Source organism: Plectropomus leopardus, chromosome 15 (genome assembly GCF_026936395.1).
Source record: "Plectropomus leopardus strain MGB_pleo_1.0 chromosome 15, ASM2693639v1, whole genome shotgun sequence".
Classification (NCBI taxonomy): domain Eukaryota; kingdom Metazoa; phylum Chordata; class Actinopteri; order Perciformes; family Serranidae; genus Plectropomus; species Plectropomus leopardus.
The window spans coordinates 292,501-307,500 of record NC_142190.1 but is presented as its reverse complement, the minus strand read 5'-3'; the positions used below and the strand labels follow the sequence as shown (position 1 = coordinate 307,500).

Genomic DNA, 15,000 nt, shown 5'->3' with positions numbered 1-15,000 from the left:
ATGGTGATTGGTTGATCCGTGATGGCGGAGTTTGGGGCGAAGGCGTCGGGGTCGTGCGGTCGCTGCGAACACTCAGGAATGTTTCTGCTGATATCTCAAAGCCTAAATTTGGCCTCGGCTGTCTGACTGTCCCACACCTGTCTGTCCCTCTGTCTCTGCGGCTGTGGACTCACAGACAGAGAGACAGATCTGCAGCAGACAGAGACAGGAAGCAGCTCTCAGGACTTTTGTCCTTTTTAGTCTTTTGTTGGACATTATTGTCCTTCGGCTGAGCGTTGAATCCTTTTTGGTTTTTCGCCGTCGCTCTGTCTGCGCTGTGACCTTTTATTTTGAAGTGGTGTTTCCTGCGAGGGGCACGTAGGCAGAGGTTGTGGGTACGATGCCTCCTCTCCTCTTCTCCGCGTTCGTTCCTTTCTTTCTCACTCTGCTGCTTCTGTTTTTCTTCATCCTCATCCCTCCATCAGGAGGAAAGAGCGGCAGCAACAAGAAGGCCGACGGAGTCAAGGTAAATGCTTCAGATTATTATTATTATTATTGATTATATTATCATTATTATTATTGATTTTACTTATTATTGCTGTTATCATTATTCGTTTTATTACGGGGTTTGTACCCAGCGGTGGGAGCATGTATCGGTCGGGTGTGGTGCATGCTGGTAGTTGTGGTTTTCCTGTTGTCTCCTGCTGCAGTGTGTCCGTGTGTTTGTGGTGTGTTTATATCGCTGAGAGACTTTAAATCTCCGCCTGCTGCCTCGGCAGGTGCTGAACTTTCCGAGGCTCGTGTCACTGAAACACAAACCAGCTATCGGCCGCTTCAAAGACTTTTTTAACTTAATAAACTTTATTTATAACTGACAGCTTTACACAGTATCACCGGGTCATAGAAACTGTTCATGAGTGAGCTGATCAGCTGATCTCTGTTGTTGTTCTGGTAGGAATCATCTGAGAGCACAAACACCACCATCGAGGACGAAGACACCAGAGGTACACACACACACACACACACACACACGCACACACACACACACACACACACACACACACACACACACGCACACACACACACACGCACACACACACACACACACGCACACACACGCACGCACACACACACACACACACAGTTTGCAGCACCAGTCACCAGACTGGTTTCCATCACAGATTTGTGTAAAACATATCAAAATTCAATAAATGTGATCAAACTCAACATGGAGCTGACGGCGTTTCCGCTGAGTGATGTCACGTGACGTCTCCTCTGGTGATAACATCCCAGTAACCATGGCGACGGATGTTCAAAACATCAGCAGCTTTATTTCTATTGCAGCCACCAAACTAGTCGTCATTATTTCCAACCCGAGGCCACGTAGGCGTGTTATGGAGCCGTGATGGAAAGGCGAGCCCCTTATACGTGGGAGCGGACACGTATGAGGGATTTCTGGGAGATGTAGTCCACGATTTCACAGAGGAATTGTGGGTGAAAAACTTTCTCAGAGTTATGTGATGCAATAACAGCTCTTGTAGCTCCTGCTGCATCATGAGGGAGCCAGTTCCTGTGACCTCACAGCATCATGTGACCTCACAGCGTCATGTGACCTCACTGCGTCATGTGACCTCACAGCGTCATGTGACCTCACAGCGTCATGTGATCTCACAGCGTCATGTGACCTCACTGCATCATGTGACCTCACAGCGTCATGTGACAAATATGTCTTTTTACATCACCTCAAAAACCAGCTCAGGCCAGAGGAAAAGTTTCTAGTCGATAAATGAGTTTTCCTTTTCTTGTCTTTTCTTGTAATTGACGTGTTTCCATTAGACGTATTTTACGTTCACAGTCTCCGTTTGAGCGTTTATAGAAACCTGGCTGCTGATTTACAGGCTGATTAAAACATAAAGGAAAAAGAAATGATCATACAAACCTGTCTCTCTGTCTCTGTCTCTGTCTGTCTCTGTCTGTCTGTCTCTGTCTGTCTGTCTGTCTGTCTCTCTGTCTCTGTCTCTGTGTGTCTCTGTCTGTCTCTCTGTCTGTCTCTGTCTGTCTCTCTGTGTGTCTCTCTGTGTTTCTCTGTCTCCCTCTCTGTCTGCCTGTCTGTCCCTGTCTGTCTCTCTGTGTGTCCATCAGTGAGGAAACAGGACATCATTAAAGTCACAGAGCAGCTTATCGAGGCGATCAGCAACGGAGACTTTGAGAGCTACACGTATGTAACACAATGAAAAGACTCTTATTGTGAAAGCCCCCCTCTGTTGTCCTTCCTGTCCTGACTCTTGTGTCTTCCTGTCAGTAAGATGTGCGACCCGGCGGTGACGGCGTTCGAGCCGGAGGCGTTGGGGAATCTGGTCGAGGGCCTGGACTTCCACCGCTTTTATTTTGAAAACTGTAAGTTTTATCAGACTTCCTGCCCGTTTGCGCGAGTTGTCCCGCCCGGTGTCCCGCTCAGGTGTCCCCTGTCCCGGTAACTGTCTCTGTGTGTCCTCAGTGTGGTCCAAGAACAGCAAACCGGTTCACACCACCATCCTGAACCCGCACATCCACCTGGTCGGCGACGAGGCCGCCTGCATCGCTTACATCAGAGTCACGCAGTACATCGACGCCAACGGCACGCCCCGCACCGCCCAATCAGAGGAGACCAGGGTGTGGCACCGCCGTGACGGCAAGTGGCAGATCGTCCACTTCCACCGCTCAGGATCCCCGTCCACACTCAGCAAGTAAGACCAGGTCAGAGGTCAGCAGGTCAGAGGTCAGATTAACCTCGTTAACAAACAGGTCAGAGGTCAGATTAATATTCATGAAATAGTCCTGAATTAAAAATAAATGAATACATAAAATGAATGATAAGAAATAGTCATGAAAACCTGGAAAAGTTTAAAAAGTTTAAGTTTAAAGTCTAAATTTACACTGACAGTTTTGGAATTCTGTTTCACAAACCTGGAAAATAACACATGATGTGTTCAAGGACCATCAGAAATGTGAAAATCCAACAATACTTTGTTTTGTTTGTTTGTTTGTTTGTTTGTTTGTTTGTTTTGTGGTCCCACAGGTTTGGAAAGCAAGTTCATCTTTTTTAAGTAAAAAAAAATCACAAAAAACAAATCACCAAAATATGTATAGATATTGGTATATAAATAAATATATTCTATTATTTTTTAAAAATATTTTTAGTTTTTTTATATATTTAAAGAAAATAATAACAATTTGCCAAACCTTTTTTTAAATAACCAAACACATTAACCAAAATTGTCTTAAATTTTGTCCATAAACGTTTAAAGGAGAAAAAAAATCCCCACCTTTTCTTCAAAAACTTCATTAAAAAAAAATCACGGAAAAATAAATTCAGAATTTAAAATTATATATATATATAGTAATATAGTATTGAAATAGAATTGATGAGGAGTATTGACTGTTTTTTGATGTGTTTCTTCTTTTGTTGACGTTTTTATTTTCTTGTTGACGTTTTTCTTCTTCTGTCCCTCCAGCTAACTTGCAGAGTGGGCGGAGCTTTGATGGGGCCACGGTCGCCTTGACAACTGATTGATTGACAGCAGGCCAGGCGTGTGACACCAGACAGGAAGTTTTAGAGGAGACGAGGGGCGTGGCCAGAGAGCAATGAACTGCACAATCAACCAATCAGCTTCCTCTTCTCAGCTCCTTCAGACTTCAGCCACGCCCCCCTTGTGATTAGCCAATCAGCTGCTCAGATTGTAATCATGTGTGGAAACCTCGTATCTCCTCTGTCTGGATGGCGGACCGGACCGACGCCCCCTCACACCCGACTCCCCAAAAATACCTTTCATTACTTCTTCATTACTTCCTAATTAGTTCTTAATTACATCTTAATTGGTTGCTGAAAACACGTCATTTTAAAAGCTCTTAATTAACATAAATATCAATAAAAATGTAACACTTATTAATAAACACGTATTAATCAGATATTTCATCACATTAATGGACTGAAATGTATTGATAGGTTTCAAAAGGTTGACTGAGGTTTTTAAGGGGTCAAACCTCCTTAATCATTGTAAAATAATACGTTTTTAATGAATGTAATTAATATGGTTTTATGAATTAGTGCAAGTTTCACCCTGAATTTGAGGTTGATTCATAAAAATCTTAATATGTTTAGAGTTTTTAAATGAAACGTAATTTCCAACTTAATTGGAGGATGTCGTTTTGGTTTTAATGGGTCTTTTGTGTTGATTAGGGTTTTTTTAAGGGGTCAAACCGCCTTAATTATAAAGAAATAATTACAGTTAAAGGTTTTCATTAATGTGGACGTGACGTGAAAAAATTCTAGCAACAATAAAAAGAAAAATCTATAACATTATTGTGAATATATTTAAAAATTACAAATACTGTTTTCTCGAGGGGAAAAGTTAATTTTTTAATACTTTTCTCTCTTCTTTTTCAGGTCATTTTGTTTTCACCTTTTACTAATTTCTTGTAAATTTAGGTACATTTCTTGCAAAGTGGCTCATCATCTTTTTAATCATATTTTTAAATGAATCAATACAATTTGTTCAGGTTTCAAAGGGTTAAATAACTTGTAAAAGGCCTCTAAACGCAGTCGGAAAAAAACTGAGTGGATGCAGGTTTCAAAGGGTTAATCCCCTTTAAATTAAACGTATGTTACAAAAATAATCCCAAAATCATTAGTGAATAATTAAGAGCTTCTTAATGGGTTTCTGCATCAATTAAGAGGTTTTTAAGAGTTTGAATTTAACTTTATTTAAAAAGTTCAGTTGTGAACGAAGCGTCACTGATTGACTTTCATTCTTCAATAATTCTCTAAAAAATAAAAAATAAAAAACTGGATATATACGAGGTTTCCGCCTGAACGTGACAATAACTATAGAGAGGAAAACCTCTTATATTACAGAGTCCAGGAGTCGCCATGGTTACTGATTGTTATTAGACCCGTTATCTCGTTACCACATCCCCGAACTCCCAAAATAAAAAAAATAGAGAGATTTTTATATTTCAATGCAAAACTACAATCATGAAGAGCTAAAGAGATGAAATATTTCTGTATTATTTGGGATAATTTGGGTCTAATAAGTGATGAGAACCTGAAGCGTCTAAATAAGTATAATCATAAAACAGATTAAGTTTACTAATTTTTATACTCAATAATATTCTAACGAGCAGTTCAGGAAACGAGGTTCGGATGTTCATCTCTCTGCTTCCATCGGGCTCGGAGAGCTCCACAAGCTTCCAGCGCTCTCTGACCCGCGATCTTCCATGAACAGCCACACCTCCACCGCCCAAAACCCCAAACCGACCCCCCACAGGTGTCCTAACGAGGAGGGCCTTAACGAGGCACCTTAACGAACTGCCTGCCTGTGTCATTTGCAGAAGAAACTTTACAAAATGTTTCAAAGTTAGAGGAAGGAAGGAGATGTACGGAGGACAAATGATGCTCTTTGATTTCGTTTTCATGCCTAAATCCAAAAGTTAAAATTTAAATTAAATTTGAGTTCAAGAGTCTTAAATATATGAATGATGAAAAAATGTTTTATGTATTTAATTACAACAGAATCAGAGAAGCGTTTCTGGACCTCCGTACATCACATGATTGATCTCTGTGGGGATGCAGAATGGCGCCGGGCCGGACAAACTGACTCGTGATTGTTTTCAGAAGTGTGGGAGTAAAATAAGTGAAGTTAAAAAGGCCAATCAGAATCACCAATACAATCACAGTCATCTGTCGCCGGGACGACTGTAATACACCCAACTATATGGAGGCTCAGAGGCATCAAAATAACTGACAAGTCTAAATTATTATACAAATTAATAACAATGTTAATCAATTTTTTATTATTTTTTTAAATGAATTGATTTTTAAGGCTAAAATACTAAACAAAAAATGATAATTTTTTATTTAGATTTTACAAAAGTTCATCCTTGGATGTTGGATGATTTGGATGTTAATGGTTGAACAAAAATTGTATTAACACAAGAAATTATAACGAAACATCCTGAACAGTGAACATCCCTGATTTATGAACAATAACTGAGGAAACAAATGCAAGTACATACAAAAATGCAATTCGACAAAAACAGAAACGCAGTATGTTTAATTGGTTGGTGCTTTTGTCTCCTCTGGGCCTCCGTACACCAGGACAATCTGACTGTGGTGTTAGCGTGTCGGTGGCGTGGTCGCTGTGTGAAACCTCATATCTCTGTTTCCTGGAATAACTCTGATTTCAGAATAAAAGCTCGGCCCCGCCCGCTCGCAGCGCCGTTATTTCGGGGAGATATGAGGATTTCAAACCGTCAGATTTCTGAGCGGCGTCCTGTCGGGAGAGCTCGTGTTTCTTCCTCTTCAGTGCCGGTGTTTACTTTCTGTACAGACCACATGATTTTCTGCATGCAGGGTTGACTTTGTGTTTTGTGTTTTCAGCTTCGGTCCCCGCTGCGTTTTTGTTCTCGCGGCCGCCACTTTGTTTTCCGGCTCTCCGGCAACTTTACTCGAACTCGTTAGCTTCGTTAGCATTCCTCACCGGGAGCGATGGCGCCTGCTAGCCGCGAGCTAACAAAACGCCGGCGGCGCCGTCTTTGATATTCTGCGACTTTTGACCCGTGTTCGTCTGAGAGGCTTCAAGCTGCTTTTTACCGTCGGGAGAATGTAGAACTTTGTACAATCCGATTATTACTCTCACATTATTATGACGATTCTAATTATTCTGGATATCTTCGTTTGTATATGAGCAGCTTTTTAATGTTGAACGGACCGCAGCGCTCGCCGTCTGTAGAGAACACAGTGCGTGTTATGAGCTGTATCATTTCTCGGTATGCTGTGCATTATAGCCTGTGACACCCGTTCCCTTAGCAACTGCTGAATGTGTTCGCTACAGCGCCGCTGACCTTTTCTGTACTCCACATCTCGGCGCTGTTTGGCGTCTCGGCTCAGGAAGCACTCAGAGAGGAGGCTGAATGTCAGGTCAAAGGTTAGCTGATGTCCTGACCTGCTCCGGCCCGCACCGGCTCTGCGTACGTTCCCCCGGAGCCGACTTAGAACGTCACTTCTCACTTGGAACATAATTTCTTACTCCGAACATCATTTTTAACGTAGAGGGTGTTTAGAACGATCTCTAATGTAGAACGTCATTTAAAACTTCATTTCTAATGTAGGAGGTCGTTTCTACTTTATCTAATCTCTAACGTAGAACATCATTTCTGACTTAGAGCATAGTTTCTAACTTAATGCATCATTTGTCATTTGGCACCTAAACTGTAATTTAGATTTTTTATAATTTAGAATGTTACGTCTAATTTAGAAAATCATTTACAACTTAGAATGTAATTTCTAACATAGAACATAATTTCTAATTTAGAACCGTATTTTGAACATAGGACTTAATTACCAATTTAGGACGTCCTTTATAACTTAAAACATCATCACTTACTTAGAATGTATTCTCTAACTTAGAACATTATTTTAAACTTAGGACATCATTTCTAACTAAGAACATAATTTCTAGGTTAGAACATCATTTAAACTCGTAACATCCTTTGTAACTTAAAACGTAATCTCTCACTTAGAATGTATTCTCTAAGAACGTCATTTATAACTGGGAATGTAATAGTTCATTTAGAACGGCATTTCCTGCTTAGAATCCTATTTCTAACTGAGAACATAATTTGAAACGGAGAACATACTGTCTAATTTGGAATGTCATTTCGTGAGAACGTTATTTCTAATTTAGGGTTAGGGTTAGGGTTGTTTGTAGTTTCGAATATCATTTTTAACTCAGAACATCATTTTTATGAACATCACTTATAACTTAGAGAATTCTTTATAGCTGAGAATGCCATTTAGAACTTCATCATTTTGTGGAACATCATTTCTAACTTAGAACTTAATGTATAGCTTAGAACATTATTCTTATTTAAAGGATAATTTCTAGCATAGAACATAAGCTCTAACTGTGAAAATCATTTCATACTTTTAATGGCATAATAGCTTAGAACATTGTTTATAGCATCATTTTTAAGAAAATCATTTCTAACTGAGAACGTCATTTATGACTCAGAACATAACTTCTAACTTGGAGCATAAGCTCTAATTTAGAAAATCATTTTTAACCTTAAATGTGATTTCAAACTAAAAACATTGTTTATAGCTTAGAGCATCTTTTTTATTATTACTTACTAGAACATAATTTTTAAGAAATTATCTCACCTAGAACATCATTTTTAACTTAGAACGCCATGTCTAACATAGAATGTTACTTCTAAGATAGAACATAATTTCCAAATTAAATCTTACACCAGCCCCTGGAAGCTGTAAAGTCATCTATAAAATGGATGGTTCTGTAAGGGATGGTTCTGTGAGGGGTGGGACTGTAAGGGACGTTCTCTAGGGGATGGTTCTGTAAGGATAGTGCTGTAAGGGATGGTTCTGTAAGGGATGTTCTGTAGGGGATGGTTCTGTAAGGATAGTGCTGTAAAGGATGGTTCTGTAAGGGATGTTCTGTAGGGGATGGTTCTGTAAGGATAGTGCTGTAAGGGATGGTTCTGTAAGGGATGTTCTGTAGGGGATGGTTCTGTAAGGGATGTTCTGTAGGGGATGGTTCTGTAAGGGATGTTCTGTAGGGGATGGTTCTGTAAGGATAGTGCTGTAAAGGATGGTTCTGTAAGGGATGTTCTGTAGGGGATGGTTCTGTAAGGATAGTGCTGTAAAGGATGGTTCTGTAAGGGATGTTCTGTAGGGGATGGTTCTGTAAGGATAGTGCTGTAAAGGATGGTTCTGTAAGGGATGTTCTGTAGGGGATGGTTCTGTAAGGTGGCATCGGGTGGAGGATGAGATGGAGTGAATGTCACCGTCTGTTCTGCATGGGTTGTTACCATGTTGTTCTCGTGCCTTTTATAATCAGAACGCTTGAAACAGAAACTGAACGCTGACGTCTGTAAACATTCAGAACAAATTTAGGCGAAATTACAAAAAATAAAACAACTGTCAATATTTACTGTCGGCGGGTAAGAGAACTTTTTAATGAGCAGTTTTTGGGCGTTGGCTTGTCACGTTTGTTGTTGCAGTCAGAGGAACGTGTCGTAGGTTTGGCGTCGTTCTCAGCCGTGAATTAAAGGAGAACGTACGTGGAGCCGCTGCAGCTGAACTCTCGATGTGAAAGTGAAATCTAACTGGCTGTGCTGAGAGCCGACTGTTCGGAGATTTTAGAGTAGAACGACTCTGACCTGACGCAGATTCGGCCTCCTCATCACGTGTGAACACAGTCGGGACTCCAAATGGCGCGTGCAGAGTGAATGGCTGTTTTCTAGTGTGTGTTTTCTAAAACGACGACTCCACTTTGACCTTTTCGAAGTTTGATTTATTCGTGCTGGGGGAAATCTCTTTTCTTTCTTTTTTTTAAACTATTTTGGTGTTTTTGCTTGAAACTGAAGAATTCATCCTAAAGCAGATTTCAGGTGTTATTCTAATGAACAGATGTTTTTCCTGTTATTTCCAGATGTTCAGTGGCTGCTGCGTATTTATCTCCATCAACCCAAAGCAGCGACTTCCAACCTGCAGACGCCTGTCGCGGTCTGGAAGTCTCTGTTTGAAGCCTCGCCTGAGCGCTCGCTGCTCGCCGCAGGAAGCTGCTCTGATCCACACGGCGGGAAACAGCACCAGGAGGGAAACTGTTAGCACCGTTAGCATTCGTTAGCTGTTCCTGCAGCCGCGGCTGTTAAACGGGTTCAAACTTCTGGCCGTTTGTGGGGCTGGAGGACACTGCAGGGGCTCGCACCTCGGGAGGGAAAAAGACTCTCCCATCAATGTCTTTCAAAGTTTAGGGTGATTTTTTTAAACTTTCAGTGAATTCTTTCCACTAAAATTTTGGGTAATATTTTTTTTTTTTAAATGGCAATTTCTGGCTTTTTTTACTTTTACATTTTTGTGATTTTTATTTATTTTTTCTTTAAAACTTTTTGCTTTTTTTCTTATAAACTCTTTTTTCCGTGGGGTGGGGGAGATGTCTTTAAAACTTTTTGGCGATGTTTGGGGTTTTTTTCTTTAAAAACTTTCACCAATATTCTTTTCTTTTAAAATGTTTGGTCATTTTTCAAAATAAAAAGCCTTCCAAACCCAGGGGCCCACCAGAAGGGCTGAAATGAAAGAATGCTAATAGTGCTAACAAAACGTTCAAATTAGGGCTGAACTGACGCGAACTCTTCTACACTGAAAACGAACCTTTCAGCTGTTACTAATATTAGTATTTATTGACTGATGTAATGCCCTGATATCGTTTGGACGTTTGGACGTTTGGACGAGCCGCCAAACAAACTCTGTTCGCTGATCTCAGTATTTAAGAAATCAGCTCAAATAGCATTTATTCATTTAACCGCTCAGTTATCTTTAGTGTAAATTTCATTATTGTAATTTGCTTAAATCTAGTTTTAAATCTCTATGATGTCACAGTTTGAATTTATTATATTTTTTATGTAGTTTTTGTATTCAAACTGCCGACATGTTTGGATTATTTAATCTAACAGAGTATAAATCAGCCTGTGAAATATCACCTGCAGACATGAACTCAGGCACCAACCGAACTCTACAGCTCTGAATATTTAAGAAAACGAATATTTCAGCTTTCTTAGCTTTACCTAATATTTAACTGCTCATATTTAGTGTGAACTTTAGAACTGTAATTTATCTAAATGCAGTTTGAAATCTTTACAATGTCACATTTTTTTCATGTGGATGGAAAAGTTATATTTATTTAGTTTTTGCATTAAAAGTGTCAAATATTTACTCAAAAAAAATATCTATCAGCCTATAAAAAAAGTGTAAATGTCATAAACTCACTAAATCTACAGCTTTATGAGGATTTTAGAAAACAATATTTAGAGCAGTGTTTCACACGTTTGTGTACGTGTTTGGTTATGTTTATTGTATATTATTACTACGAATGATCGTTTCTCTGCACGTGGAAAACTTTGGTGGAAATTTAAAATAAAACATTAAATGTAATTTCAGTGAAAGATGGATTTAAATGTAAAGATAATGAACGTAAATGTTTGAAAGGTGTCGTGTTGACAGAATGTAAACGTGATCTCAGGAAGCCGCCGAGCTCTGCCGAGCCGTGAACATTTTAAATGTCAATATTTCCGATCGTGTCGATTGATTCAGAGTGAAATCTACGACATCGTCATCAATCAGCTGACAGGCTCGTTATCAGTCTGAAGCTTTATTGACTGATTGTTGTTTACAAACAGAAATGAAAACAGTAAACAATGACTTCATCTCCGTGGCGTCTGTTTCCCGCCAAACACGCTCTGCAGAATCAAACCAATAATCAATGATCAATAATCAGCTCCACTCAGCTTTTTCTACTATGATGGATATTGTACTGTACTGTATTAATAACTGATCTGATGCTGCATGCTCAGTGTGTAACCGTGTGTGTGTGTGTGTGTGTGTGTGTGTGTGTGTGTGTGTGAGAGAGAGTTTTTAATCTTTTTTCTTTTGTAGTTTTTTGGAGTATTTTCTTCTCCTCCTCCTCCTTCCCCTCCTCCTCCTCCTCCTCCTTCTTCTCCTCCTTCTCCTCCCTCTTCTCCTCCTCCTCCTCCTTCTCCTCCTCCTTCTTCTCCTCCTTCTCCTCCTTCTCCTTCTCCTTCCCCTCCTCCTCCTCCTCCTCCTTCTTCTCCTCCTTCTCCTCCCTCTTCTCCTCCTCCTCCTCCTTCTCCTCCTCCTTCTTCTCCTCCTTCTTCTCCTCCTTCTCCTTCTCCTCCTCCTCCTCCTTCTCCTCCTCCTTCTTCTCCTCCTTCTCCTTCTCCTTCCCCTCCTCCTCCTCCTCCTCCTCCTCCTCCTTCTTCTTCTCCTTCTTCTCCTCCTTCTCCTCCTCCTTCTTCTCCTTCTCCTTCTTCTCCTCATTCTCCTCCTCCTTCTTCTCCTTCTCCTCCTTCTCTTTCTTCTCCTCCTTCTCCTTCTCCTTCTTCTCCTCATTCTTCTCCTCCTTCTTCTCCTTCTCCTCCTTCTCTTTCTTCTCCTCCTTCTCCTCCTCCTTCTTCTCCTTCTCCTTCTTCTCCTCATTCTCCTCCTCCTTCTTCTCCTTCTCCTCCTTCTCTTTCTCCTCCTCCTCCTCCTCCTCCTCCTCCTGCATTGTGTTCTCAGTGTTTCTGTAAATAAACTGAGGTGGTCAAACGCTGCCTTCTCATTGGTCTCTTTACTCAAACTTTATTATTTTATCCGAAACAGCGTTACACCAGCGAAAGCGCTGAATACTGCGCGTAAGTACACAACATCGAGTACTGAGTGGTATTTCTGGAGGAGTAAAAGATCTTTCACTGAGGTAAAAGTACTCATTAAACACTAAAATACTCCTCTATAAGTAAAAGTCCTGCATTCAAACCCTGACTGAAGTAAAGGTGTCTGAATGTACGCGTGGACACAAATATATGTAAAGACATGTTTTGATACAACATTTAGATCATTCGGGAGAGAAAAGTCAAAATAAGAATAATTTTAAAAAGATTTAATCTGGAGAATATAATCTTTACATTTTTTATTATTTTATATATCAAAAATGTGGAGAAACAGTCTTTTTTGTCTTTTTGGTGCACAAAGTGTAAAGCTGTGAGGACATTTCAGAAATCTACAGAATAAAGAGAAATTAGAAAAATAACATAACAAATCAAATAATAATCAAATCAAATAAAACAAAATCAATTATTATCAAATAATTAATAATCATCTGGTTACACACGTGTGCGTGTGTGTGTATATCAATATACATAAAAAACAAAGAAATACAAACAAAAACATGTTTCCTGTAGATATAACGTTAATTTAAATATATAAAAAACAATTAAACATAAATAAAAATATAATGTGTGTTCCCTGTAGATATAACATTAGTTTAAATATATAAAATAGATAAATAAAAATGAACAGGTGTGTTTGCTATAGATATAATAAATACATTTAAATATATGAAATAAATGAAATTAAAACTCGTGTTCGCTGTCGATAAAACATTAATATAAATATATAAAATAAATGAAATTAAAACTCGTGTTCGCTGTCGATAAAACATTAATATAAATATATAAAATAAATGAAATTAAAACTCGTGTTCGCTGTCGATAAAACATTAATATAAATATATAAAATAAATGAAATTACAACTCGTGTTCGCTGTCGATAAAACAGCATTAATGTAAAAATCTAAAACAGATAAATAAAAATGAACAGGTGTGTTTTCTATAGATATAATAAAATACATTGAAATATATAAAATAAATAAAAATAAAAAGGTGTGTTTCCCGGGGTGTCCGCGTGGCGTCAGCAGCAGCCGTTTCCCGCGCTGGAGCGGCTCATGTTGGGCCCCGGAAGCGGAAGTTCCTTCCTTTCTCAGTTGGCGCTGCGCAGAGACACACAGAGGTGAGCTTCTCTCCGATCAATCCTCTCTAATCTCGACTCTCAGGTGAACATCTGCTCTCTTTACCTGTCCGCCTGGAACCTGCGCGCGTGCCTCTTGGTGTTGGCGGGGAAATTGTTTGTCGATGTGAATTTTAAAGTCGTTAATTTGGCGTTTTTTCTCGTCGTGTTTCTGTCGGTCCGTTTCCGAGCTGCGACGCGTCGCCATGTTTCCTCCGAGCGGCGGGAGCGCGGACTTTATTGCGTTTAATAAACGAATAAACGATAATCGATAAATGTGCGCAGAGCTGCGTGTTGAAGCCGAACAGGTGAGCGGAGTTCAGGTGAGTCTGGACGCGGCTCCGCTCGGAGCTAACAGGCTAACGGTAGCGTCTTCCTGCCGGTGGTCCTCTATCGATTACCGATCAGTTATTGGCTGGAGTGATTGTCATCAATAACTGTGACGTATAGTGAGTGTTTTTATTAACTGTTTATTAATGAGCAGCCGGTTAACTTCTGTTAGCATCGCGTCTGTTAGCCTCAGCTATGGACACCACGTGACCAGCCGGTGGTGCCGTTGTCGGACGGAGCTGTCGTGAGGACTAAAGGGTTAAAAACAGCTGCGGTGCGGCTGACGGACAGGTGCAGACTCACCTGTGCGGCAGCAGAGCAGCCGGTGCTCACCTGAGCTCTGAGGCTGCAGCACGGGGAGTTAACCCTTCAATGACCGGACAGGTTGGTCAGACGTTAGTGAAACTTTGAGGAAAAAGCATCCAGAGTTCCCAAACTTCGAGACAATACTGTCTAAATGTGGAAAAAAGTCAAACAAAACACGCAAGAAACGAGTTCAAAAACACGAGAAAATTAAAAAAATCACCCAGAAAAAACTCTTCAAAAAGCGCGAGACGTAACGTAAAAAACAGCGCTCACGCAGAGGCCGAAAGATTGAATTTATAATTGTCAAAATCTTTAATTTGTATTAAAAAGCCTGAAATCAGTCAGACATTTTCTCAAAAAATAGTTTTATTGTGAAATCATTTGTTAAATGTTGTGATGTGAATTCGAACAGACTCCTTTGTTTCAATACATTTTGGGCCAAATTCATTTTTGAGGACCGCGTCTGAAAAATCGGCGTTTAATCTTGTGTGTGTGTGTGTGTGTTGACCGTCTCCGTCCTGCTTTCATTGAGGAAATTTTAACCCTTTGAGACTCTGACCTAATGTCGGCATTTTAACTTTTTAACCGGGCAGAAAAAAGTTGTGAGTTATTCAACGAAGAAACCTTTTGTTAAAATAAAATAAAATATATTTTGATTGTTGGAAAATTGTTCTTAAATTTAACCGAGAGACAAAAAAAAGTCTCAAACGTCCCAAATTTAAAACCTGCAGCAAAAATGTTTTTAAAGGTTCATTCTGGCGACCGTCTGACTCCTCTCTGCTCCTGCTCTCTCTCCTCCTCAGACAATGGCTCCTCGTAAAGGGAAGGAGAAGAAGGAGGAGCAGGTGATCAGTTTGGGTCCTCAGGTGGCTGAAGGAGAAAACGTGTTTGGAGTCTGTCACATCTTCGCCTCCTTCAACGACACCTTCGTCCACGTCACCGACCTCTCCGGGAAGTAAGTCCTGCTCCTTCATGTCCTGCTCCTC

General features: G+C 40.1%; 2 protein-coding genes across 3 annotated transcripts in view; both read left to right on the top strand.

Moving 5' to 3' along the window:
* Positions 1 to 12,142, top strand: part of camk2a (calcium/calmodulin-dependent protein kinase II alpha) — a 34,518-nt gene extending 22,376 nt beyond the window's left edge. The window contains exons 14-19 of one of the 2 annotated variants that reach the window (XM_088088468.1): positions 465 to 505; positions 935 to 983; positions 2,122 to 2,197; positions 2,282 to 2,376; positions 2,477 to 2,715; positions 3,474 to 12,142. In XM_088088468.1, the coding sequence (XP_087944594.1) occupies positions 465 to 505; positions 935 to 983; positions 2,122 to 2,197; positions 2,282 to 2,376; positions 2,477 to 2,709 (494 nt within the window). In that variant the 3' untranslated portion in view covers positions 2,710 to 2,715; positions 3,474 to 12,142. The remainder of the gene's footprint in view (positions 1 to 464; positions 506 to 934; positions 984 to 2,121; positions 2,198 to 2,281; positions 2,377 to 2,476; positions 2,716 to 3,473) is intronic. The other variant, XM_088088467.1, reaches the window with a different exon arrangement.
* A 1,086-nt stretch (positions 12,143 to 13,228) lies between these two features.
* Positions 13,229 to 15,000, top strand: part of rps14 (ribosomal protein S14) — a 5,540-nt gene continuing 3,768 nt past the window's right edge. The window contains exons 1-2 of the mRNA XM_042498633.2: positions 13,229 to 13,381; positions 14,818 to 14,969. Of these exons, the coding sequence (XP_042354567.1) occupies positions 14,821 to 14,969 (149 nt within the window). The 5' untranslated portion in view covers positions 13,229 to 13,381; positions 14,818 to 14,820. The remainder of the gene's footprint in view (positions 13,382 to 14,817; positions 14,970 to 15,000) is intronic.